At 38.6% G+C, this 26,799-nt stretch overlaps 1 protein-coding gene across 1 annotated transcript in view; it reads left to right on the forward strand.

The window, feature by feature from the left end:
- The window catches only part of LOC126299594 (tyrosine-protein phosphatase 69D), a 365,347-nt gene that overhangs the window by 229,339 nt on the left and 109,209 nt on the right, over positions 1-26,799 (forward strand). Inside the window, exon 15 of the mRNA XM_049991615.1 lies at positions 19,582-19,726. Coding sequence (XP_049847572.1) covers positions 19,582-19,726 — 145 coding nt within the window. The remainder of the gene's footprint in view (positions 1-19,581; positions 19,727-26,799) is intronic.

The raw sequence follows: 26,799 nt of genomic DNA on the forward strand, positions 1-26,799 counted from the left end.
TTCTTATATTCATGTTTCACTTCAAATGTAGTTTTCTCATGTAGACTATTGAAACAATTTAGAATGTCTGCTGGTTCTTCAGAATCTGCTTTTACTAGCAGTAGTGTGTCATCTACATATGTCCCCTAAAATTCAGTTTTCTTTATGCGGGGTTCATGGCTATTAAATAATTTTTGTTCCAAATGATTTTTGTGCATGTTAGCTATAGTACCAGATGTACATCATCCCACTGCAAGGCCATCTGGCTGCTTATAAATGTTTCTGTTAAATATAAAATAGTTGTAACTCTAGAATTAGTTGGAGAAGTTCCATGAATTCCACAATCTCTGTGTATGCAATTGTCTTAGATCTCTTGCTGCGTTATCTGTCAGAAAAAGGAAAACACATTATCATTTGTGGAGATTTTAACGTAGATTTTCTTAAACACTCAAGCAAGAAGAACGACCTTGAACTATTACTTTGCTCTTACAATCTGACATCAGTCATTGATTTTCCTACTCGTATTGTACAAGACAGTAGCACCCTGATAGATAACTTTTTCATAGACCAAGATAAATTAAAAGAAGTAAGCACCTATCCTATTAAGAACGGGCTTTCTGATCACGATGCACAGCTACTTTCAATTCATGACTTTGCTCCATACAGTAATGTGAAAAAAAAAAACAAAATAATACGCCCAATTAACCATATAACAATTCAACAATTTAAGGAAAGCTTGAAACGGGTAGACTGGGAGGATGTTTATCGGGAACCTGATGCAAATGTTAAATTTAACTTATTCCATGATAAACTTGTGGGTATATTTGAAAGCAGTTTTCCTAAGAAATTAGTGAATCATAATTCAAATAAAGTTGATAAAAAAACATGGCTGACTAAAGGGATTAAAATTTCTTGTAACCGGAAATGGGAACTATACCAAGACACTAGAATAAGTCGAGATGAAGAAAAGCTCAACCATTATAAGAAATATTGTAATATACTAAGGAAAGTTATAAAAAAAATCCAGAAGTATGTGTATCAAGTCTGAGATTAGCACCTCTGATGACAAAGTTAAAACAATATGGAATACCGTTAAAAGGGAAACAGGGCAACCAAGGTCACAAGACAACAGTATTACTGTTAAGCACAATGAAAAGCTTATAAATGAAAAATCACAGGTTGAAAATATTTTTAATAATCATTTTATAAATGTAGTGGAAAATATAGGCACTAGCTGCTCACCAGATAGGGCAGAACTCTATATGAAAGAGGCATTCCCGGTGCAAACAAATGAAATTGAAATCCTACCCACCTCACCATCTGAAATTAAGAAAATAATAAATTCACTTAAGAATAAAAACTCACATGGAACTGATGGTATCTCCAATAGAATACTAAAATCTTGTCCACACCTGATAAGTCGAGTTCTTAGCCACATATGTAATTGCTCATTGAATCGGGATATTTCCTGACAGATTGAAATATGCCATAATTAAACCTTTGTATAAAAAAGGTGACAAGACAGACGTCAACAATTATCGTCCTATTTCACTTCTGACATCCTTCTCAAAAGTGTTTGAAAAAGTAATGTACTCAAGAGTAACTTTACACATCAGTGGGAATAACGTTTTAACAAAATGTCAGTTCGGTTTTCAGAAAGGTGTTTCAACAGATAGTGCTATACATGCTTTCACTGATCAAATTTTAAATGCTCTGGATAGTAGAACATCACCAATTGGGATTTTCTGTGATCTCTCTAAGGCTTTTGATTGTGTGGATCATGAAATCCTCTTAGATAAGCTGAAGTACTATGGAATGGATGGTTCAGTACACAGATGGTTCACTTCATATTTAACTGGTAGAATGCAGAAGGTTGAAACAGTAAACCCACATAGTACACAAAGGGCATCAGATTATTCAGACTGGGGATGTATCAAGAATGGGGTACCACAGGGTTCTGTCTTGGGGCCTTTATTGTTTTTAATATATGTTAATGACTTGCCTAATTATATTCATGAAGATGCAAACTTGGTTCTCTTTGCAGATGACACAAGTATTGTAACCAAGCCTAAAAAGCAAGAATCAGCTGAGGAAAATGCAAATAATGTTTTTCAAAGAGTTATTAGGTGGTTTTCCGCAAATGGACTTTCATTGAACTTTGAAAAAACACTGTACATACAGTTCAGTACAGGGAAAGGCATAACACCGGAAATAAATATAGAGTGTGGGGGAAAATCTTTAGCTAAAGCAGATTGTTCAAAATTTCTGGGTGTCTGTATTGATCAGAATTTAAACTGGAAGACACACATTCACAATCTACTGAAACGATTGAGCTCAGCTACCTATGCAAATTTTGGAGACAAGCATATCAGTAAGTTAGCTTACCATGCATATTTTCATTCGTTGCTCTCTTACGGAATCATCTTTTGGGGCAATTCATCACTAAGAAAGAACGTATTTATTGCACAAAAACGTGTTATCAGAATAATGTCTGGGGCTCATCCAAGATCATCTTGTAGACAATTATTTAAAGAATTAGGGATATTGCCAGTAGCTTCACAATATATATACAGCCTAATGAAATTTGTTGTTAGTAACCCAGATCACTTCAGAATTAATAGCACAGTCCACAGCTACAATACTAGGAGACAGGGTGACCTTCACTACCACTCATTGAATTTGACATTGGCACAAAAGGGGGTGAATTATACTGCCACAAAGATTTTTGGTCACTTGCCAAACAATATCAAAAGTCTGACAGACAACCAATCAGCATTCAAAAGTAAGTTGAGGGAATTCCTGAATGACAACTCCTCCTACTCCATAGATGAATTTTTAGACATAGGCTAAAGAAATACAGTAAGTATTAACAATTGTACCATATATAAGACTAACAAAGATTATTTGGGATAAATGAATCTTTTGTACTTTAACACATTCCACATCATTACGAAAGAATCATGTTCATGATCCATGGAACAAGTAATATAACTAACTAACTAACTCTTAATACTCATAAGTTCTTTTGGATTACTGTTACAGCTTCTGGTATAGTTATATTTGAGTAAAGGCTGGTAATTAATTACAAGTGATAAAAGCTAAGTGTATTGGATGAGATTTTTGGCTGTTACTTCTTCAGCTAGTATCTGCTGCTCTTACAGAAATGTTGTTTCATATTAATATTTTTTCACAGTATTTCATTCAGTTTCTGTGACAGTTTGATGGTCTGTTTATAGAGTTTACAACCATGGATATTGAATTAGCTTCTGTGTGTATTTTCAGCTGTTCTCTAAAACACGGTGCCTTTGGGTGCATGCACGTGAGCTGCACATGAAGTATGCTCCACTATATTCATCACATTATTGTTCTGTAGCATTCCAGCGTAGATAATACTCATATTGTTAGAAAGTAATAGTCTTCTTTAATTCTTTGCAGGGCAAGAGTAGCTGGAAGTTTATATCTCCTGTAATGATACATGCTCATACTGTGTCATGAGCATGGAAAAAGTCTAATTGGTATGATATCATGCTGATTTCAGGTTGTTTATAGATTACTCCAATCAAAAATTCCTGATTAAATACATTTAATTCGGGAAATGAGAACTCGGCTTCTCTATCACCATTAGCATCCGATGTATCTGATATCATCAGTTTTAAATAGGAGTGAAACATGCACCCACCCCACTCCCACAATGAGTTACACAATCAGACCTTAAAAGTTTATAGTCACATGAGAAAAATGGAATCCAAGGAGATGTCTGGTGTAAGCCATTTCTCAGACAGAAGAATTACGTGGAAGCTCCTTAGCTAGAATAGTCATTAAATGTATCAAAATGAACTATCGACAGCTGCACATTGGCATAAACAGCCCAGAGGGATATTCCACAATAAGCAAAGTTATCTGCTGTGCCGCCAGTATGTGGACTGGTCTTCCAGAAGTCAGATGATGACCAGCATCCACTACACTAGATGACCAAAGCAATGTTGGTCCAGGCTGTGTAATACAAGATGTGGAGGTAGCATTACCTGTGGCTATCGAGCAGGCAGAGCGCAGTTCTATGCAAGTTGTGATTCACATCGGCCTCAACAGTGCCCATTTTACATGGGTTCTGTGGCCATCCTCATTTCATACATGAGGCTGGCAGAAGTGTTGAAGGCTGCTGACCTCATTCATGGGGTGCAAGTGGAAATCAAAATTTGCAGAAGTCAGATGATGACCAGCATCCACTACACTAGATGACCAAAGCAATGTTGGTCCAGGCTGTGTAATACAAGATGTGGAGGTAGCATTACCTGTGGCTATCGAGCAGGCAGAGCGCAGTTCTATGCAAGTTGTGATTCACATCGGCCTCAACAGTGCCCATTTTACATGGGTTCTGTGGCCATCCTCATTTCATACATGAGGCTGGCAGAAGTGTTGAAGGCTGCTGACCTCATTCATGGGGTGCAAGTGGAAATCAAAATTTGCAGAAGTCAGATGATGACCAGCATCCACTACACTAGATGACCAAAGCAATGTTGGTCCAGGCTGTGTAATACAAGATGTGGAGGTAGCATTACCTGTGGCTATCGAGCAGGCAGAGCGCAGTTCTATGCAAGTTGTGATTCACATCGGCCTCAACAGTGCCCATTTTACATGGGTTCTGTGGCCATCCTCATTTCATACATGAGGCTGGCAGAAGTGTTGAAGGCTGCTGACCTCATTCATGGGGTGCAAGTGGAAATCAAAATTTGCAGCATTTTCCCAAATTTGGTTTGGAGTTGGGTGGAGGGTCTCAACTAAAGCTTTGTCAACTTTGTGCCGTTATTAGTTGCAGATTTCTGGACCAGTGTTATCAGGTGGGGAATTAGGAATAGGCCAGGGCTGCACTACACAAAAGTAGAATATAATGACACTTGGGCTGTCAAAATTTTATTAGTAAATTGTCAAAGTATTCGTAATAAAGTTCCCAAATTTACTGCCGTCCAGTAAAGTTCTCGTGCTCAAAATTATTCCATGGGACTGAGAGCTGGGTGAAATCTGAAGTAGAAGGTTCTGAGACACAGAGTGAGTCATGGAATGTATATTGGAAAACATATTGGATACCATAGAAGGGGAGTATTCATTGCAGTTCATGAAAGTATTGCCTCTATTGAGACTGAAATTAAGTGTGACAGTGAAGTTATCTAGTTGCATATAACAGGACTAGGTGAAATCAGAATAATTGTTGGATGCTTTTACCAGCCACCCGATTCTACTATGACAGTTGTAGAGTCACTCAAAGAAATTCTACAGTCTGTAGCACATAAAGACCGACATAATACAATACTACTTATGGGTGGGTTTAAAGTACTGAGTATAGACTGGGATGTCTGTGGAGCCTTTGCATGGGGTACAGACAGGCACTTTTTCGAAGTACATCTGATCACATTTTCCGAAAACTGTCTTGAGCAGCTAGTTCAACAGCCTACACCCAGTGGAAATATTTTAGACCTTGTAGTTACCAACAAGCCTGACCTTATCGATGACGTCAGTAAAGAGACAAGAGTTAGTGGTTGGGACATCATCGCAGTGGCTATGGTTACTAAAGGTAATACATCAGACAAGAATGCTAGGAGAGTGTTTTTGCTAGAAACTGCAGATAATAGGTTGTTAACATCTCACTTATTCAATGAATAGATACCATTTAGTTCCTGTGTGATGGACATAGAGGAGTTACAGGCAAAGTTAAAATGGATTGTAAATCGTGCTTTGGAGAAGTATGTGCCTAGTAAGTGGGTTAAGGACAGAAAAGATCCACCATGATATAACAATGACATTTTGAAAATCCTGCGGAAGTAAAGGCTATACAATGAAGGCTTTCACAAGCGGATGGTACTGTTGTTAATAATTCTTCCGGGTTTTAAGGCCATGGAAGAATTCCATGGACCACGGCCATATAAACCGTAAGAATTATCAAAGACAGAAACAAAGGCTGTTGCATTCTTGGTTCAAAAGAAAATGTGCAAATGATAACAGCCAAAGGTTTGTAGAGATTTGTACATCCGTAAAAAGATCTGGCCAAGAATCCGAGAAAATCCTGGTCCTGCATAAAATTGCTAAGTCATTCTAAGGCTTCTATGCAGTTACTATTTGACTATTCTGGTGTGGCAATAAAAGATAATAAATGTAAAGCCAAAGTTTTAAATTTCACATTTAAGAAATCATTCCTGCAGGAGACTTGTACAAATGTACCTTTGTTTGACCATTTCACAGACTCCTGTATGAATGACATAGTAATAGGCATCCTTGGCATAGAGAAACAACTGAAAGAGTTCAAAACAAATGAGTTGCCAACTCCAGATGGAATCCCAGTCTGATTTTACAAAGAATGCTCTAAGGCATTTGCCCCTTACTTAGCTTCCTTTTATTGTGGAACTCTCACACCACACAAAGTCCCAAGCAACTCTAAAAAAAAGCACAGGTGACTCCTACGTATAAGAAGGGTAAAAGAAGAGACATTCAGAATTACAGATGGACATCCATAACATCATTTTGCTGCAGAATTCTTGAACATATTCTCAGTTTGAATGTAATAAATTAACTTGAGTTGAAAAGCATCTGTCCATGAGTCAGCACAGTTTTTCAAAATATCAGTCATACAAAACTCGGATTGCCCTTTTCTCGCATAATATCCTGTGTATGGTGGATGAAAGGTAACATTTAGATTCCACATATCTGAAACTCATTTGACACAATGCCCGACTGCAGACTGTTAACAAACATACACAATAGCGAGTGTTCGTCAGAGACAAGGATATCATAAGGAGTGCCTCAGGGAAGTGTGACGGAGCCACTTTTATTTTCTATATACGGAAATGATGTGGTTAATGGAGTGAGCAGCAATCTGTAGCTGTGTGCTAATGATGCTGTGATCTGTGGGGTGGTGTCATCATTGAGTGACTGTAGGAAGATGCAAGGTGACTTCAACAAAATTTCTAGTTGGTGTGCTGAATGGCAACTAGCTCTAAGTGTAGAAAAATGAGGGTTAATGCAGATGAGTCGGAAAAACAAACCCATATTGTTCAGATACAGTGTTAGTAGTGTGCTGCTAGACCCAGTCACATCATTTAAATATCTGGGAGTAATGTTGCAAAACAATATGAAGTGGAACAGGCATGTGAGGATTGTGGTAGAGAAAGGGAATGGTTAACTTTAGTTTTTTGGGAGAATTCTAGGAAAGTATGGTTCATCTGTAAAAGCAGACAGCAGATAGATGCTAGTGCAGTCTGTTCTTGAGTATTGCTCAAGTGTTTGGGGTTCATCCCAGGTCAGATTATAGGAATACATCGAACCAGGTGAGAGGTGGGCTGCTAGATTTGGTATTGATAGGTTCAAACAACGCACAAGTATTATGGAGATGGTTTGGGAACTCAAATGGGAATCCCTTGGGGAAGACGACATTCTTTTCGAGGAACACTGTTGAGTAAATTTAGACAATTGGCATTTGAAGCTGACTGCAGAACAATTCTACTGTTGCCAACATACATTTCCTGTAAGGACGATGAAGATAACAGAAATTAGCACTCATACAGAGACATGTGGACAGTCCTTGCTCTGTTTTTGAGTGGAACAGGAAGGGAAATTATTAGTAGTCATACATGGTACCCTCCGTCATGGCTTGTGGAGAATGTAAATAGATGAAGATGAAGGTAGTAATGGGCAGTACTAATGATGTGGATATACATAAAAACCAATAGTCATAGGATAATTAATACCATAATACATTGAAGTATAATAACACAGGTATCTTATAAATATAGTGTGAACACAAACCGAAGTGCAAGTCATGTTGGCTCCTGAGGTTTTATGTAATGTCTTTCAATTCAGAGGTGTTTGATACCGACTTTTTTTTCCTTCTGTAGTATTCACTTTTATTCTACAATCTTCAGAAAATGTTCACTCCTGGAAATTGAAATAAGAACACCGTGAATTCATTGTCCCAGGAAGGGGAAACTTTATTGACACATTCCTGGGGTCAGATACATCACATGATCACACTGACAGAACCACAGGCACATAGACACAGGCAACAGAGCATGCACAATGTCGGCACTAGTACAGTGTATATCCACCTTTCACAGCAATGCAGGCTGCTATTCTCCCATGGAGACGATCGTAGAGATGCTGGATGTAGTCCTGTGGAACGGCTTGCCATGCAATTTCCACCTGGTGCCTCAGTTGGACCAGCGTTCGTGCTGGACGTGCAGACCGCGTGAGACGACACTTCATCCAGTCCCAAACATACTCAATGGGGGACAGATCCGGAGATCTTGCTGGCCAGGGTAGTTGACACCTTCTAGAGCACGTTGGGTGGCACGGGATACATGTGGACGTGCATTGTCCTGTTGGAACAGCAAGTTTCCTTGCCGGTCTAGGAATGGTAGAACGATGGGTTCGATGACTGTTTGGATGTACCGTGCACTATTCAGTGTCCCCACGACGATCACCAGAGGTGTACGGCCAGTGTAGGAGATTGCTGCCCACACCATGATGCCGGGTGTTGGCCCTGTGTGCCTCGGTCGTATGCAGTCCTGATTGTGGCGCTCACCTGCACAGCACCAAACACGCATACGACCATCATTGGCACCAAGGCAGAAGCGACTCTCATCGCTGAAGACGACACATCTCCATTTGTCCCTCCATTCACGCCTGTCGCGACACCACTGGAGGCGGGCTGCACGATGTTGGGGCGTGAGCGGAAGACGGCCTAACGGTGTGCGGGACCGTAGCCCAGCTTCATGGAGACGGTTGCGAATGGTCCTCGCCGATACCCTAGGAACAACAGTGTCCCTAATTTGCTGGGAAGTGGCGGTGCGGTCCCCTACGGCACTGCGTAGGATCCTACGGTCTTGGCGTGCATCCGTGCGTCGCTGCGGTCCGATCCCAGGTCGACGGGCACGTGCACCTTCCGCCGACCACTGGCGACAACATCGATGTACTGTGGAGACCTCACGCCCCACGTGTTGAGCAATTCGGTGGTACGTCCACACGGCCTCCCGCATGCCCACTATACGCCCTCGCTCAAAGTCCGTCAACTGCACATACAGTTCACGTCCACACTGTCGCGGCATGCTACCAGTGTTTAAGACTGCGATGGAGCTCTGTATGCCACGGCAAACTGGCTGACACTGACGGCAGCGGTGCACAAATGCTGCGCAGCTAGCGCCATTCGATGGCCAACACCGCGGTTCCTGGTGTGTCCGCTGTGCCGTGTATGTGATCATTGCTTGTACAGCCCTCTCGCGGTGTCTGGAGCAAGTGTCAGTGTGTTCTTTTTTCCATTGCCAGGAGTGTATTTTGCAATCCAAATAGTGATATGGTGATGTTCAACATTTTTCGCCTTCTGTATTTGAGATCTTCTCTGACAGTAATTTCATTATTAAACATGCTATTCCCATGTAAGACATAAGGAGATGACATCCATTAAATCTTATGATAACAGTCGGAACTTCAGTTTCTCATTGTCAACCAGCTTGAATTTCGGGCCTTTAGGTATGTCAGCTGTTAAAATATTGCCATCCAACTGTTCTGAATCAATTTGTAAATCTAGTCCACCACATAACAAATCTGTGAGCAATGTCATAGTAACTTGTATGATATTTATGAATAACTGGAAACCTGTGAAGATTATTTCATAAGCGATATGTTGGTGACCACCTATTCCAGCTTTAAATGTGTAGTATGTCTTTACTTTTACTGTGGCACAGCAAGTCAGGCACAAAACACACAAGATTGTCTGTGTAAATGATACAGTGATCTTCTGTCGTAATTACAGCTAATCCTACATTATTATTAATGCACTCACGGATATTGGGTGATACAAAAAAAATGCTTCTTATCATGTGAAAAGTGTTGTGCCCATCAAATGTGTGGGTACCAAGATCAACATTGAGAAAGTTCTTGCCCAAGAACATTCAAAGATGTACTTGCATTGACTGAAGTGTCAAATATGCTCTGGCTTCATTGTAAATTGAATGAAGTCACAGGAATGACAACACTTGCAGGAGCCATTTTTATTGTAAATACAATTGTAAATACAATTGTAACTTAACACAGTGAAAGAAATTAATTTTACCACAAATCAACTCTTAAGACTGTGTGAAATAGCAGTTGACTTTTTCTTCTGTTTGTTTTGCTCCCACTCTTTGTCTTCAGCACAGAAGTACCAGTGAAAAGGCAAAGAGTGCCTAGAAGGAACTCCCTGTGTCTTTCCAGAAAACAGTCTTGTGCGGGGTATTGTGTGTTAGTGAAAGACATAGAACCATATGACTTAACTGTAATCACAGGTGCCCTCTGAACCATTTGAAGTCATTCATTTTCCTTCAAAGAAGGTTTCTAACTGGTACCACATATCTGATTATTTCATAGACTGCTTTTCTGGCCCAAAAACAGCACTTTATTTTGATTTGTGATTATCAGAATGATGCTTCCATACATTGTAAGATTCTGGGCTTCATGTTTGGATGGTAGGAATTCGATTGTGTAAACCACAACATCCTTTTAAATAAATTAGAATTCTATGGTGTCATGGGCAGTGCTGCAAAATGGTTCAAGTCATACCTAGCTAACAGGAAACAAAGGGTGCCAGTGCAAGGGACTAGTGATTTAAGTCATCTGTCATCATCAGAATGGGAAGAAGTTACATGTGGAGTCCCACAAGGATCCCTCTTAGGGCCATTGATTTTTCTTGTGTTCATTAATGATCTGTCATCAGTTACACTGCCAGAAGTAGAGTTCATTTTGTTTGCAGATGACACAAGTATTGCAATAAATAGTATGTCGAGTGTAGTTCTAGAAAGATCTGCTAATGATATTTTCATGGATATTAATAAATGGTTTAAAGCCAACTCACTGACATTAAACTTTGAAAAGACTCACTATATGCAATTCAGAACCTGTAAGAGGTTTCCACCTAGGATATGCATAAAGTATGAAGAAGAGCAGATAGAAGAGGTTGACAGTCTTAAATTCCGGGGACTACAACTTGATAATAAATTCAGTTGGGAGGAGCACACCACAAAACTGCAAAAACGCCTTAACAAATCTGTATTTGCAATTCGAGTGCTAGCGGACATAGGCGACATAAAAGTGAGAGTGAGAGTGACATGTTCCACACCCACGAGGGTCTCCTCGACACGGATCTATGGAACGAAAAACTAATCTAATCTAAGTTACTTTCACTCTTGTTCACTAGTACATGTAGAGAAAATCGACAAACAACATTATTATTTTTAAGTAAAGAAAAAGTGTGCACATGGTCTTGCAGTTTAATTCCTGAAATGATAAGTCCTTTTCTCTCTATGTTTGTTGTTAAGAACAACGTTTGATACTGCCCACCTCATGCTTTTATGTCTGAGATAATTTGAAATGTACGTGTATTATGTCTGATTTGATACATTATAAATGGTTTTTGAAAGCCTGCGACTGTGAAAACAATAGATTTATTTATAGATAAATCTTCTGCTACCAGTCACGATTTTCATTTTTTTACTTTTCGCATGACTCATTTCAGGAAATGATTCCCATTTTCAAGTGTGTTTTTGTGTGTATTATGCCATTTCTATTGATGTTGTTGATGTGTGACATAAAATGGATTTGCTAGAATAACTGGAGATATATTCACATTTCAGAAAATATGTAGATAATATATTAAATGAAAAACTTGAAAGTGAATCAGTGAAGTTTTTCAGATGTTTCAATAGTATACTTAAATAAAAATAGTAAAACAGCGAAATAAGCACAGTTGTAAAATAGATTAAGTAATTTATGAGGCAAGTTGTTAAGATAAATAACAAAAGCGTATCATAATCTATGGAGGACCTATAATGTTATATCTGTGGACTACTTGTAAGAAGATCTTTGTATCTGTTTTGGTTAATATAAGATATTTTCGATGTCTAAAATGTACAAGAAGATGTGTGTGATGTTTAGTGTGTGTGAGATTCTGCACAAATGGATCATTAGAAAACTATAACTACAAATTCTTCTAAATTTTACCACTTGCTTCATCTAAAGAACTGATTACCAACTAAACAAAATCACATGTTTCTTACCTTATGTATTGCAGTAAAAGTCAATGAAATGTAGCAGGCTCTCACACATTGACAACGTAAATAGATATGACTCAATACAAACAAACAAAAAACGACTCGAAAATGGGAATCATTTCCCAAAATGCATCGTGCGAAAAGTAAATAAAAAAAGTCGTGACTGGTAGCAGAAGACTTATTTATAAACAAACCCATTACATGCATTATGGTTCCGCCAACCACAGCATTGAGTTTCTAAGTTCCAGTATATTTTTCTGCACTTTTATTTTCTGTATACTGTACACTAATATGCCTTGGGACGTAGGCTTTGGTTGTCCAGGAAATAAGGGCATTCAGTTATATTTAGCAGTGGTAATGAAGCAGGAGTGTCACCAAACCACACGTGGAAACATCACACGGGTAATGACAGAGCATTTTGCACTGTCTATCTCCACTACCAGCCAGGATAGTGTGTCTTTGTTACCATGCCCCATGAAGAGGGTAAAGTTGGACTTCCATATTTGGAGTCTTACAACTACCTGTTCTCCATGTGGGAGCTGGATTTGGCACTGTCTTATACTTGTGATACAGACCCAGTCATGACCAGTTCCAGTACAGCATGCTGCAGTGCTTGCAAATGGTGTCAAACAAACTCCTCTTATGATGTGTTAATTCAATACAGCTGACAGGAAAATTTGCTAACTAGTAGAAACAGGCAATTTTGATACCTCTCCTCAAACAAGGAAAGGACCAAACATGTCACAATAGTTATCAAAGTGTTGCCTTAACAAGCTGTGTAGAAAAGATCTAGAGCATGTGGTCAACTATCATCTGGTCTGTATACTAGAAACCAGTCAGCTCCTTATCCACTCTCAGCATAGATTCAGGACATGCCAATCAGCTGTAAACAACCTGACCCTGCTGGAAGTGGAAATCCAGCAAACTTTCCAACATAACAAGCATTATCTAGGGATATTTTTTGGCATCATAGTAAGGCATACGACACTAATTGGAGGCACAGTATTCTCAGTCAGCTACACGAGTGTGGCTTTAGTGACCACCTCCCCATCTTCATTCGGTCCTTCTTCTCAGGACGAGTCCTGTCCAGTGACCTTTTTTTTGTGGATGTTTTTGCAGTATGCATGTCTGTTTCAACATCTCACAAAAACAGGTGGACAACAGCAGGTATTAAGAAGTCCTCCCAAACACTTACACCTCAGTTCCATGAAAAAGATTCGCAATGTTCCAGAATTCGTAAATTTCTGTCATAGATACAAAAAGATCTATATGAAGGTGCTGATTGCTGTAAAAAAGTCATTAAATGACAAAATAATATGTAAAGCAGAGAATAAAAGCAAAGCAGTCTGGGATGTTATAAAAAAGGAAACGGGGAGAGGCTAATAATAATAATAATAATAATAATAATAATAATAATAATAATAATAACAACAAGAATAACATAGTGCTAAGGGAGGGGGATAAGGTAATAAATGATCCACAGCACTTAGAAAACTATGTAAACGAGCATTGTTCAAGTATTGCAGAGAAGTTACAGCAAAAATTCCCCCAAACAAATATAACTCCTGTAAATAATGTTGCACTAGATACAATACTGTTACTTCCAACCACAGAGAATGAAGTCAATAAAACTGTTCAAAAACTAAAAAATAAAAGTCAATAGGCTTAGATGAAGTACTAATGTGTGTACTAAAACAATGCATAGGGATTATACAAGGCCCCTTAACAAATATATTAAATGAATCCTTCACACCAGGGACATTTCCAGAGCAGTTAAAACAGGCAAGAGTAGTACCTTTGCTTAAGAAATGTAATGCAGAAGACATAGAAAATTACTGACCCATTTCCGTGCTGTCACCATTCTCAAAAGTAATAGAAACAATAATGAAAGACAGCTTAATGAATTACCTGAATAAATACAATCTTTTAAGCGAATCACAGTTTGGTTTTCGAAGTGGCAGAAATACGGATTCAGCCATAGTAGAATTCACATAAGTTTTACTTGATGCTCTTAATAAAGATGAATGTGTCACAGGCATATTTTTGGATCTTTCTAAGGTGTTTGATGCAGTCAACCACTAGATTCTATTAAATAAATTAGAAGCATTAGGAATAAGAAGGGTAGCTAATGACTTGTTTTGACCATACCTAACAGATAGGGTGAAAAGAGTAGAGATAAGACATACTTCAAATAGATCAAAAAATTTAGTGAAACACTTATCAGAACCAAAATACATTAATATAGGGGTTCTGCAGGGTTGCATATTAGGACCAATACTGTTCCTGATATACGTTTATTTATTTATTGGTCCAAGAATCACTTTCATAGATTGTTCGTACATGTGATATAGGGCAGTGGTAAACCTAGTTAGTTTATAATACAGTAGTCATTTTGACTACATTGTTGACATAATAAAAATGCATAATAATGTAGGTTGGTGTACTGCATTACTTCTACATGTGATAATAACAGTTATTAAGTGAGATGACATGATAAGCACAATGTAAACTATATTATGAATTGACAATTAGTGGAATTTGGTAAATGAGGTTTACTTATTATGATGTTCCATAAACTCAGACAAAGAATAGAAGCAGTGGTCAAGCAAGAACTGTTTTAACTTTATTTTAAATGCATTTTAGGTAAGAAGGCATATGGTTATATAACATAGCTCCAGAATTATACACTCATCTTTTGCATAAGTTTGTGTTTCTGTGTAGGTTCATCTTCTATCTATTTTTATGTGTTTGTATATCATAGTTGTGTTTGAAGAGATTTTCCTTTTTTAAGTTGCTCCCTTTTGTGAAAATTAGTGTTTCGTGTATATGCAAACAAGGCAGTGGCAATATTTTCAGAGTTTTAAAAAGGGGTCTACAGGAATCCTTACATTTAGCTTTTTTTATCACCCTGATAATCTTTTTCTATATTTTAAATGTTTTTGTAGTATTTGTGGAATTCCCTCCAAAAATTATTCCGTACATAACTAGCGACTGTATACTGAAATGATACATTGTCAGCACTGATGAGCAGCTTGTATTTTTAGTGAGGATCCTAACAGCATATGCTAGTGACTTTAGTCTCTAATTTAAATCGTTTAGGTGTACCTCCTACTTCCGATCTGCCTGAACATGTACACCTAGAAATTTTGTATGACTGACCTTCAACACATTTTTTCCTTCGCTAGTGAAAACAGGGTTTGCAGGATGTAGGTTTTGTGTGGTATCAATGTTAATTGCCCAAGTTTTTTCAGAATTTATGATGAGTCTGTTGGTCTTGAACCAGTGTGTTAAGGTACGCATGACAGATAATGCAGCCACCTGCAGATTTTCGTCATTCTGTAATTTAATTAGAATATTAGTGTCATGTGCAAACAGTACACTGGTTTCATCATGTATTTTACTAGCCAAGTCATTTACATACAGCAGAGATAGGACGGGTCCTAGAACTGTCCCTTGTGGGACTCCATACTTGATTTTCTGCTCGTCACTGTAAAAACTAGAATTTTTTTGTGTTTCGCTGTCTTTGTGTTTTATTTCTGTAATCTGCTGACGATTACTGAGGTACAACTGTCCTCTAATTCCAGAATTACTTAATTTACACAAGAGAATGCCATGATCAGTTACATCAAAGACTTTATTTAGATTCAGAAATATCTCAGATACATGATGTTTGTCATCCACTGATTTTAATACTTCATTTAATAGGGCAAAAATTGCTGACTGAGTTGACTTTCCAGCTCTGAACCCATGTTGGGAGTCACTTGTCAGCCTCTCTTTATTTAAGAAAACTGTTAATTTTCTAAGGAACATTTTTTCCATAATTTTGCTGAAGCCTGACAAAACTGGAACTGGTCTATAATTAGCAATATCACTTTTTTCACCCTTGTTATGCAAAGGTGTTACTTCTGCAGTTTTTAGATTATTTGGAAATACACCACTCGCAAAAGGTGAATTTACTATGTTAGTGGTACCACAATAAATGTTGCACTAGCTTTGATAATACCATCTGGTATCTCATCACCACCCACTGAAGATTTATTAGGTAATTCTTTTAGGATCCTTGACAGTTCCTCAGGTGTTGCTGGATACAGGAATAATGTGTTTGAATTAATTTTTTGATCTGAGTGACTGGTTGGCTGTTTTTCATGGTGTGTATTTATTAACTGCTGTGCTACATTTGATAAATAATTGCTGAAAGCACTAGCAACATGTTTGGAGTTAGTTGGTTTATTTTTATTCATAATCAGCTTTATATTACTGTGATTAACTGGCCTGGTGCCCATTTCTTTCCTTATAATTTGTCATTTTCTAGTTTTTTGCTTTTGAAATAACTTGTGTTAGTATTCTTTTGTACCTTCTGAAATATGCAATAAAGTCAGGACTGGTATTATGCTTGGAGTACTCATACAGTCCCCTTTTATTTTCACGTAATATCCTTATCTCTTTTGTAATCCACTTGTTTGTTTTCTGAGTAGATTTCAACATCCTTACGAAGTGTCGTATTCATGATCCATGGAACAAGTATTAATCTAATCTAATCTAATCATAGTTGTTTTCTTGGGAAAAGCCATATCAAAAAATGTATGAACCTTCACTTTGTTTTTTCCTTTCTAGAAATACTTACCCCCAACCTATGCATAGCACAATACTAACACTTCTTCTTCTTTCTGAGCTCAACACCTTACTCATCATGGAGGGATGCTGACTAAGTTTTTTAGGATAGCAAATGTGAAGTTGCAGTACAGAAAATGGCTCAGAGATAACCTGTGTGTGGGCGTGTGTGCGTGTGTGCGTGTGTGCGTGTGTGTGTGTGTGTGTGTGTGTGTGTGTGTAGGGAGTGAGGTGTTATGAAACAATGTGTGTATAGTGTGTGGAGTGACTGATAGTGAGATATGAGTAAACAGTGCAGCATTACATTATTTAATAAGTTATTTGATAAAAAAAAAAGTATTGTATACCAGAAGTAAATCTAATGATTGTCTATACTAGAAGTCTGTAAATAGATGTGTATACGAATTAGCTTATTTTAAATTGATCTAAATTTGTAAATACTTTGACATGTCCTATATGCTTGTAAAAAGAGATCTATGGATGAATAAAGCTATGTTACTACTACTACTACTACTACTACTACTACTACTACTGTTGCTGCTAGTCATCTGCTCTTCCTACAATACCACAGCAGTGAATTGTCAGTTGCAACTTAGAGTGACAGGGTTTTACATTTTGTGCAGAGAAATCTGTGTTCATTTTAATAATTCTCATTGGATTTTTAACCCTAGAGTACTGAACCTTCATAAAATTTACTACTGCAGTATGGTATAAAACATGACATTTTGTACTTTATTTGAAATGTTACATGTTATTGGAGATCTTGTAATTGTAATTAAATAATGCAAAGCTATAAATATGACTTCCTTTGCATAAAATGTAAAGTAGTAAACCTTATTATGGTTTTGTAGCAGTTTTACATTTACTTTTCTTTGGTGTTCTAAGGTTACCTTCCCTGAATTGCATGTGTGAAATACCATTCTCTCTTTTAAAGACTCTGTGAGGTTTCTGAGCCTCATGTTTGACTCAAAACTCTTGTGATTTTACACCTAAACAACTTGAAGGCAAGGGCCCAGAAGACACTGAATATCTTGAAGTGCCTTAGCAACAATTCTTGAGAAATTGACAGGGCAAGTCTGCTCCAGTTTTATAAAGCCGTCATGCGTTTGTAGTTGGACTATGGGTGAACAGTGTATAGGTCAGCGAGGCTTCCGTACCTGAGAGTCATTGGCACTACACACCGTGATGGGATCAGCCTGGCCACGGGTGGTTACAGGACCAGCCTCATACTCAGTCTCTATACTGAAGTTGGTGGACCACCATTTACCATCTGGCAGCACCTCTGCATGGTGCATAAGGCATGTATGTTCCTCCCTGTTCTCACTTCACCAGAATACTATGCCATTGTTCATCCAACTGTGGAATGCCTCTTTACCAATCATCCCCGAGCAATGAGACCATTTGGTATCTGTGTGAAGTTTGTGCTAGAGTCCCTTGGTATGGGGCACATACAGGTTTAAATCCTGTGTTTTAACTGACTACATTCTTGGTTACTGTCTCTACAGTCCCAGAGTAGTTTTAGATTTAGTACAATTCAGGAGAGATTGCACTCCTGATTATGTTTTTAATATATCTTCTGACATTTCAAATGAGCATCACAACTATGTAGCAATATTCACAGATGGGTCTAAGCAAGGGGATTCCATTGGCATTACTGTTGTATCCCTGGTTGTGTTATTAAGATTTGGTTGTCTCCACGCTTCACTGTCTTTGATGCCGAATTATCTCCAATCTTGAGGGTTCTGGAGCAGATGAAATGTGTCATGCCTCTCAAATTTCTCATCTGTTCTGACGCCCTGAGTGCCCATAATCCTCTGCAATGCTTGTATCCTGGACACCCTTCTCCACTTACAAAGCATGGGGAATGAGATGTCTCTCTGCTGGGTGCCAGGGTACATGGGTATTGCAGGGAATGAAAGAATGGATGTAGCAGCCATCCCTCTGTATGCTATCACCTTGTTGTTGAGGTAAATAGACATGTGTTGATGGGCAGAGGAGCTGCTGAAAGTGGCAGACAATATGCGGCATCTAATAAAGTCTGCAATGCGGTCATGGGCTACCTACATCCATCTACAAAGGTGGGATGAGATACTCCTTAACCCATCTTCACATATACTGCAGCCCTATGATGCATGGCTTCTTGCTCCATCGAGAGGACTCTCATATGTGTGGTGCTTGTGGTGTACAGATCACTGTGTGCCATTTCTCCTGTTACTTTCAGTTGTATTACCTTTAAGGTAGTTACAGACTGGCTCAACCTCTCTGTAAGTGGTCAGCGAATCACATTTGTCTGTGCTGTTATTTTAGCTTCTCTGTTGTTTTACTTATGTTTTAATCTCAGGTACAGCACCAGTCACCCTTTTTCCGATGTCTTACAGTGTGTAAGATAGTGACTGTGTGGGTCAACACAAGTGAGGTGGGAGTGAGTGAATGAATGAGTGAGTGAGTGAGTGAGTGACTTTCATTTTATAGGTTTACTCTTCAGTGTGTGACAACATTTTAGCCATTTTCTCGACAGTCTTTTCTTTTAATATTTGTAAGGGTGCTGATCACCTCGCTGTAGAATGCCCATAAACCCCCAAAAATACACAACACACAAAATTTAAAAAAAAACTGATTTTAGAACCATCTTTCCAACACACTATGATAAATAAAACACATTAAATTCTCTACTTTCTCAAAAGAGCAAGAATAAGTAATGAGACCTTATGGAAATATTGTAGGGGATGATTGTGGTGGAAAATTGAAGAGCGAAGCATACCTGCAGCAGTAGGTCTAGTTCAGGTGCTTGGAATAAAAGTGCTTAGACAAAATTGGAGGAAGAAAGTGAATGAGAGAGAGCTAAGGGAGTGGTTGATTGTATGTGAGACGAATATTTTATTGCATTGCCTCACTGTTTTTACTTATTTCTCTTACATTGCAGACACCTTTGTCGCAGCCTTCGTGGTCGTCACATTCTTGTTTCTGCCAGTCCACCAGACATGGCACCCATTGCTAAATCTGATCTCATGCAGGCCTTCATAGATCGCCATAAGGATTCAGACTATGGCTTCCAGCATGAATTTGAGGTATTATTAGCTTATTTTTAAAAAAGTAAACATCTTTCTAAAAAATAGTCTTTAATACTGGATTAGACATTTGTTGTAAGTGCTTCAGTGGTATATAAAGAAGCTGGTGTTTCTATGAAAGCTTTATGCTGACTATAAGAATGATTTTTGTTTTTGGTAATATGTGCCATCTTTAATTTTTCAGCAAATTTACTGTCTAATTTCATTGCCAAAAAGGAAAACTTTTTTTACTGTTTGCAACATTGTTAGCTTTTTCTTGCTTTATAGACAGAATACTTTAATCCACTATTTATTTGTGAAAAAAATATTAAACCGGAAATGTTAACCAGAAGATTATCATTTGGTTCCAATAGTTCTCCTTGGGGGAGGGGGGGGAGGGGGGGGGGAAGGGGGAGACTGGGTTAAGTGAAAGAGTATAAGAAAATGCATGATTAGGAGGGGGAAAGTTGTGAAGATAAGACAATTTTTAAAATAAGTGTACACCATGTACACTTCAGGATGTGGCCATAGGCCATGAAACTGACCATCTCACATTAAAGATTGTCACACAGCTGTATGCATTGTGATTTTTGCAAGATGTATTACCACAGCTGTGGATGTCCAGAGTGCAGAATTGTTTGTTTTATTTAATTATCTCAAGATAACACTGATATTTTGCTTGAAATAAATGTGCTATATCTCAAAGAACCAGTATCACTTATAAACAGACCAACCAATTTGTCAAAGATAATTCATGATGTGTTAATTATACAGGGTGTTACAAAAAGGTACGGCCAAACTTTCAGGAAACATTCCTCACACACAAATAAAGAAAAGATGTTATGTGGACATGTGTCCAAAAATGCTTAATTTCCATGTTAGAGCTCATTTTAGTTTCGTCAGTATGTACTGTACTTCCTCGATTCACCGCCAGTTGGCCCAATTGAAGGAAGGTAATATTAACTTCGTTGCTTGTGTTGACATGCGACTCATTGCTCTACAGTACTAGCATCAAGCACATCAGTACGTAGCATCAACAGGTTAGTGTTCATCACGAACGTGGTTTTGCAGTCAGTGCAATGTTTACAAATGCGGAGTTGGCAGATGCCCATTTGATGTATGGATTAGCATGGGGCAATAGCCGTGGTGCAGTACGTTTGTATTGAGACAGATTTCCAGAACGAAGGTGTCCCTACAGGAAGACGTTCAAAGCATTTGATCGGCATCTTAGGGAGTACAGAGCATTCCAGTCTATGACTCACGACTGGGGAAGACCTAGAACGACAAGGGCACCTGCAATGGACGAGGCAATTCTTCGTGCAGTTGACGATAACCCTAATGTCAGCGTCAGAGAAGTTGCTGCTGTACAAGGTAACGTTGACCATGTCACTGTATGGAGAGTGCTGTGGGAGAACCAGTTGTTTCCGTACCATGTACAGTGTGTGCAGGCACTATCAGCAGCTGATTGGCCTCCACGGGTACTCTTCTACAAATGGTCCATCCAACAATGTTTCAATCCTCATTTCAGTGCAAATGTTCTCTGTACAGATGAGGCTTCATTGCAACATGATCAAATTGTAAATTTTCACAATCAACATGTGTGGGCTGACAAGAATCCACACGCAGTTGTACAATCATGTCATCAACACAGATTTTCTGTGAAAGGAATTGTTGGTGATGTCTTGATTGGGCCCCATGTTCTTCCACCTATGCTCAATGGAGCATGTTATCATGATTTCATACGGGATACTCTACCTGTGCTGCTAGAACATGTGCCTTTACAAGTTCGACGCAACATGTGGTTCATGTACGATGGAGCTCCTGCACATTTCAGTCGAAGTTTTTGTACGCTTCTCAACAACAGATTCGGTGACCGATGGATTGTTAGAGGCAGACCAATTCCATGGCCTCCACACTCTCCTGATCTCAACCCTCTTGACTTTCATTTATGGGGGCATTTGAAAGCTCTTTTTTATGCAACACTGGTACCAAATGTAGAGACTCTTCGTGCTCATATTGTGGATGGTTGTGATACAATACGCCATTCTCCAGGGCTGCATCAGCGCATCAGGGATTCCATGCGACGGAGGGTAGATGCATGTATCCTCGCTAATGAAGGACATTTTGAACATTTCCTGTAACAAAGTGTTTGAAGTCACGCTGGTATGTTCTGTTGCTGTGTGTTTCCAATCCATGATTTAATTTGGTTAGAAGAGAAGTAATAAAATGAGCTCTAACATGGAAAGTAAGCGTTTCCGGACACATGTCCACATAACATATTTTCTTTCTCTGTGTGTGAGGAATGTTTCCTGAAAGTTTGGCCGTACCTTTTTGTAACACCCTGTATATGAGATGTTAATTGTTTTCAGCCTAAAACACCGCCCTCTGCACGCCTCTCTTCCTTTTACCCATTGATTCTAATGTGTAGGCAGTAGACCCTATGATGTACTTCGTTAATTGTACATTTGGAGCATAGTACATTTGTGAGATGGTAGTGTAGGATAGTCATATGCTGTAGCTGTCATTTTATTGCAATGAGTTAAACTGGTCTGGAGTATGCTTCACACTGTATGAAGAGGATGCGCCAAAAAGAAATACCTCCAAATTTTTGATGTGAGAACTCTGAAAGATTTTGAAATAAAACAAAAATATTTTTTTGCACAGTTTAAAAGCTTATAGGTGAAAATATTACCATTTCATCAAATAGAAGAATAATTTGGAGAATAGTATCTACTTAAGAGATCTGTTTGGAGAAAAACTCAACATTGTTATTTTAATAATACTTATATTCAACTGACAGATGTTTAGTCCTGGTCTCCTTCAAAATACCCTCTCTTTTTTCACACTGTTAGCCTGGAGGAGTTTCCATTTTGCCATGCAGTTCTGTCTCTTCTGGAATATCCTTCAGGGCCAGTGCCAAGTTTTTCTTAATTTCATCAATGGTGTCACAAGCACAAATGTTGATGTTCAAAAAAAAGAAGTGATCACATGGAATGTGGTCTGAGGATTAGGGTAATGGGATAAACAGTCATCTGATTAATGAATTAACAGAACTGTCATAGTGAAGGTATAGTTGGCAAGGTGTAGCATTAGCTGCGAGTTGCACATAAAGGGAAGAAAGTAGCAGTGGGGGAGGATGCAAATGGGAGGTAGGATGCATACCCACCTTAAAAATATTGGAGCATCAAATGGCATACACCTGCAATATGAGACAAAGATTACTCATTAAGTTATGCTGCTGTTGGTAACCTAAAAGATACAACTACTGCTTATATTAAGACTCTCACTGCCAGTAGTGTTGTTGGTCCGTACATTGACAATGAAGTTTTCTGTGATCATGTCAATAGTTTGTCCACTTCAGATTTATGAATGTAGCTGTAATGAGGAAGCTGGGAACATTCTTCTTTTGTAAATTTTGTTTTACTGTAGTGCAAATCAGATAGACTATGTTTTAATAAGGTTTAAGTAAGGAGATAATCTAAGAACTGAGTGCTCATTTATATTGAGGATAGGATTAGTTTCAAATCTTTTGAACCTTTCCTTGTTGAGTTTAATAATACTGCATGATTCTGATTTTTATGTAACTTCATGAAACAACACACATATTTATTTCAGCATTGCAAACAGAAAAAGCAAGTAATAGATTCACTTTACAACAAGCATAGACTTAAATAGTAACAGCACAACTGGTACAAACCGATTTTCACTGCTGGCATTCACAATAATGGCTCCCTTTTCCTTGTCACAGTAACAGCTCACTTTTGCTTGGAAACCAATGCAAGAAGCCTCTGCCCACTCTAGAAATGACAGGTAGTGTGTAGCAAGTCCACATAAGTCTCATTAAGGCATGTTTGCCACAAGATATGGTGCATGCAGTGTAGTGTAGTGCAGTGGTTGGAATTGCTGTCTAGTATGCTGCGGGTTGCTAGTTCAGAACCAACCAGGAGCTATTATTTGTTACTTAGTATTTATCATTTCTGGGAGGTTCTTGAAGTGTCTTAAGTTTATATATTCTGGAATAGTCAATGTTGGTGTAAATACCAGCATTCAGGAATATTCGATGTTTGTTTAAATAGCCGAACACTCTGTCCAGGAAGTTATTTCTGTTATGGCTCTGCGTTGGTGTCAGTAATAAATGTGCTTTCGCTCCAGTGTGTTTTGTTTCATTGACAACCCTGCCTTCATATATGAATTTGATTGTGGTTTCGGCATGACCCTGGTGGAGATACTGGGTCCTTCAAAATGTACGTCACCATGGCCACAATTAGGCAACAAAAAGCTGTCACGTACATGGAAGTTAACCAGAATACAAGCGGTACATCCTGTGGCTGCCGACCAAAATAGACCACTTGCCTAAATTAATACACCATGTCATCTGCAAACATAGGGGTTGTTAGAAAATCATCTACATTGGCTTCTTTTTAATCCATTCTGGACACACACAATGTAAAATAAAAGGTTAAGTGCACATACAATTTAAATGACAACAAAATCAGATGTATCATATTCCTTAACCTAAATATAACCTGTATGTATGTACTTCAGGAAAATAATTAAAAAAGCTGAGGATGCCACAACTTCAGTGAAACATGTTCAGGTGATAAAACAAAATGATAATTTCTGTATTTGGATTAAGGCGGACCCATCCTTAATTCACTGTTATTGTTCTGCAAGTACGGGCACTGGATTCAAAACTTGAATATTCCCGTGAAAGGCTAACGTCTCGAGTTCAAGTCTCGGTCCGGCACACAGTTTTAATCTGCCAGGAAGTTTAAGTTCCAATATGGTAGTGTTTCTCAAGTAAGGGTATGCACACTATCATCTTTTTCTCAGACTGTGCTCATACTATCAGTGATTTGGAAAGGACTTTTATACCAAGGCACATCGCTTTCAAGACCTTCTGCAGGGATATGCCAAATTTTCCTGAAACAAGGTATAAGATCTTTCCCTGTTCATAAAAAGGCACTGACATCTTCTCCAGTTCTAGCATTGTATGATGAGAATAGAGAGAGAAGGCATCATGTACAAAATTCTCAGAGTAACTCCTTGTAGATCTATAGCACGCTTAATAGACAGCATGCTCAATGATAGGGTGTTCCAAATAAGTATGGGCACTGACAACAGCTCCATCAAAAAAACTAAAGAATGGCTTACCACAAGGATCAGCGCTCGCACCACTGCTGTTTAGCCTCTATATTGCAGACCTGCCAGAAACACAATCAAGAAAGTTCGGGTATGCTGACGATTGGGCCCTCGCTACAAGATGTAGCACAATCGAAGCATCTGAGGACATCCTAATGAAAGACCTGAAGATAATGGGTGGATATTTCCGTAAGTGGAGGCTTCAACCAAATGCTTTCAAAACAGAGGTTAGTTGCTTCCATCTCAACAACAAACTCGCTGGAAAGGAACTCTACATTCGATTTGAAAACACCATTCTCAGGCACAATAAAACTCCGAAGTACTTGGGCACGACGCTGGACAGAACACTATCTTTTAAAGAGACCCTAACAAAGACCGCCAAAAGGTTAAAGACAAGATAAAACATTAGTCAAAAGTGCTGTGGTACTATGATTTGGCTAAACAGCCCAAATGTAAAAAAATGTGGATGTCCAGTTGCATAACACTCTAAGGATGATTTCTTGAGTAATTAAACCCACTCCCAACGCAATGGCTCCCAATATTAAGGCACATCCCGCCGCCACACCTGTGACGTACTGATGCCCTTGTATGTCAATACAAAAACATCATGGTAAATCAAAGCCTGCCAATCCACCAAGACATTGAGGCTGCAAACGCTAATAGGTTTCAATCTAGGAACCCGCCAACAAGAACAGCAAGGACCTGTGTACAAGAAGGTTTCAGTATCACAAATGCATGGTCTGAAAAATGGAACGCATGGCAAAATCATAACATGCCTTGCATCACACCAAAGCCACCTGGTTTTGACCTACCATGCAAAGTGGGGTCCACTCTAAATAGGATTCGAACTCGTCATGGCAGATGTGCTTACTCCCTGTATAAATGGGGTAAAATACCACCCCTCAGTGTGACTGGGGAGAAAATCAGACCATCAGCCACATTGTTGAAGAGTGTTCCAGAAGAACCTATAATGGGAGCCCCAATGACTTCCTGCTCGCAACTCCAGATTTGGTAGATTATATTAATAGACTTTATGTTTATTTGTAATCCTTAAACTTTGTTATATTAGTGATGTTTGTTTGCAATTATTAAAGTTTGTTATATTAGTGATGTTTGTTTGCAATTATTGAAGTTTGTTATATTAGTGATTTGTCTGTTTCTTTCTAATGTGTCTGTATTACCATACGATAAATATAAATAAAATAATGATGAGAATGCAGAGACAGAACTGGCACTATCCCTTCAGGATAGGGGCAGTTCTAGTACAATTTCATGAAGGTACTAGAAAGGTGATAGCTTATACTCCCATAGTATTCTCCAAGTTTGAGATGAACAACTTTATAACTGAGAAAGTGTGCCTTGCAGTTGTTTTGGCCCTCAGCATGATGCACCTGTATTATTTGGCAAACTCTTCACTGTTGGTGAGGGATCTCATTGTCTGTGCTGGCTGACTAATGTGTATGAACCCTTCAAGATGGCAGATTGGGCACTGAGACTTCAGGAGTACATCATGATGATAGTATGCAGAAACAGGCACAAACACAAAGATACTGACTGCCTTTCATGGAATTCTTTAGCAGAACACAGCAGTGTGGATGAAATCTGTCATTGCTGCATTAAATGACATTGTTTCTTAACAGAGGGTTGATCCAGTGTTGCTGAAAACTGTAGAAGTCAGAAGTGGTTGTTTGTCACCCCAGCTCATCTGCGGCTGGCAATTCTGAAGTATTTTCATGATACTTCTACATCTGGCCACCTGGGATTGTGGCAAATCTAGACAGAGGTATCACTGGTCGGGTCTCTACCGATCTGTTAGATGTTATGTAAGCGATCAAGACGTTTCCATTGAATTACTACATGCCAAGTCTGGAGAGTCATACACCTTATGAATGGACGACTTCATCAGTCAAATGAAAGGCACTATGTAAATCACCGTAAGGAGTCTCAATGAT

Source organism: Schistocerca gregaria, chromosome X (genome assembly GCF_023897955.1).
Source record: "Schistocerca gregaria isolate iqSchGreg1 chromosome X, iqSchGreg1.2, whole genome shotgun sequence".
Lineage (NCBI taxonomy): Eukaryota > Metazoa > Arthropoda > Insecta > Orthoptera > Acrididae > Schistocerca > Schistocerca gregaria.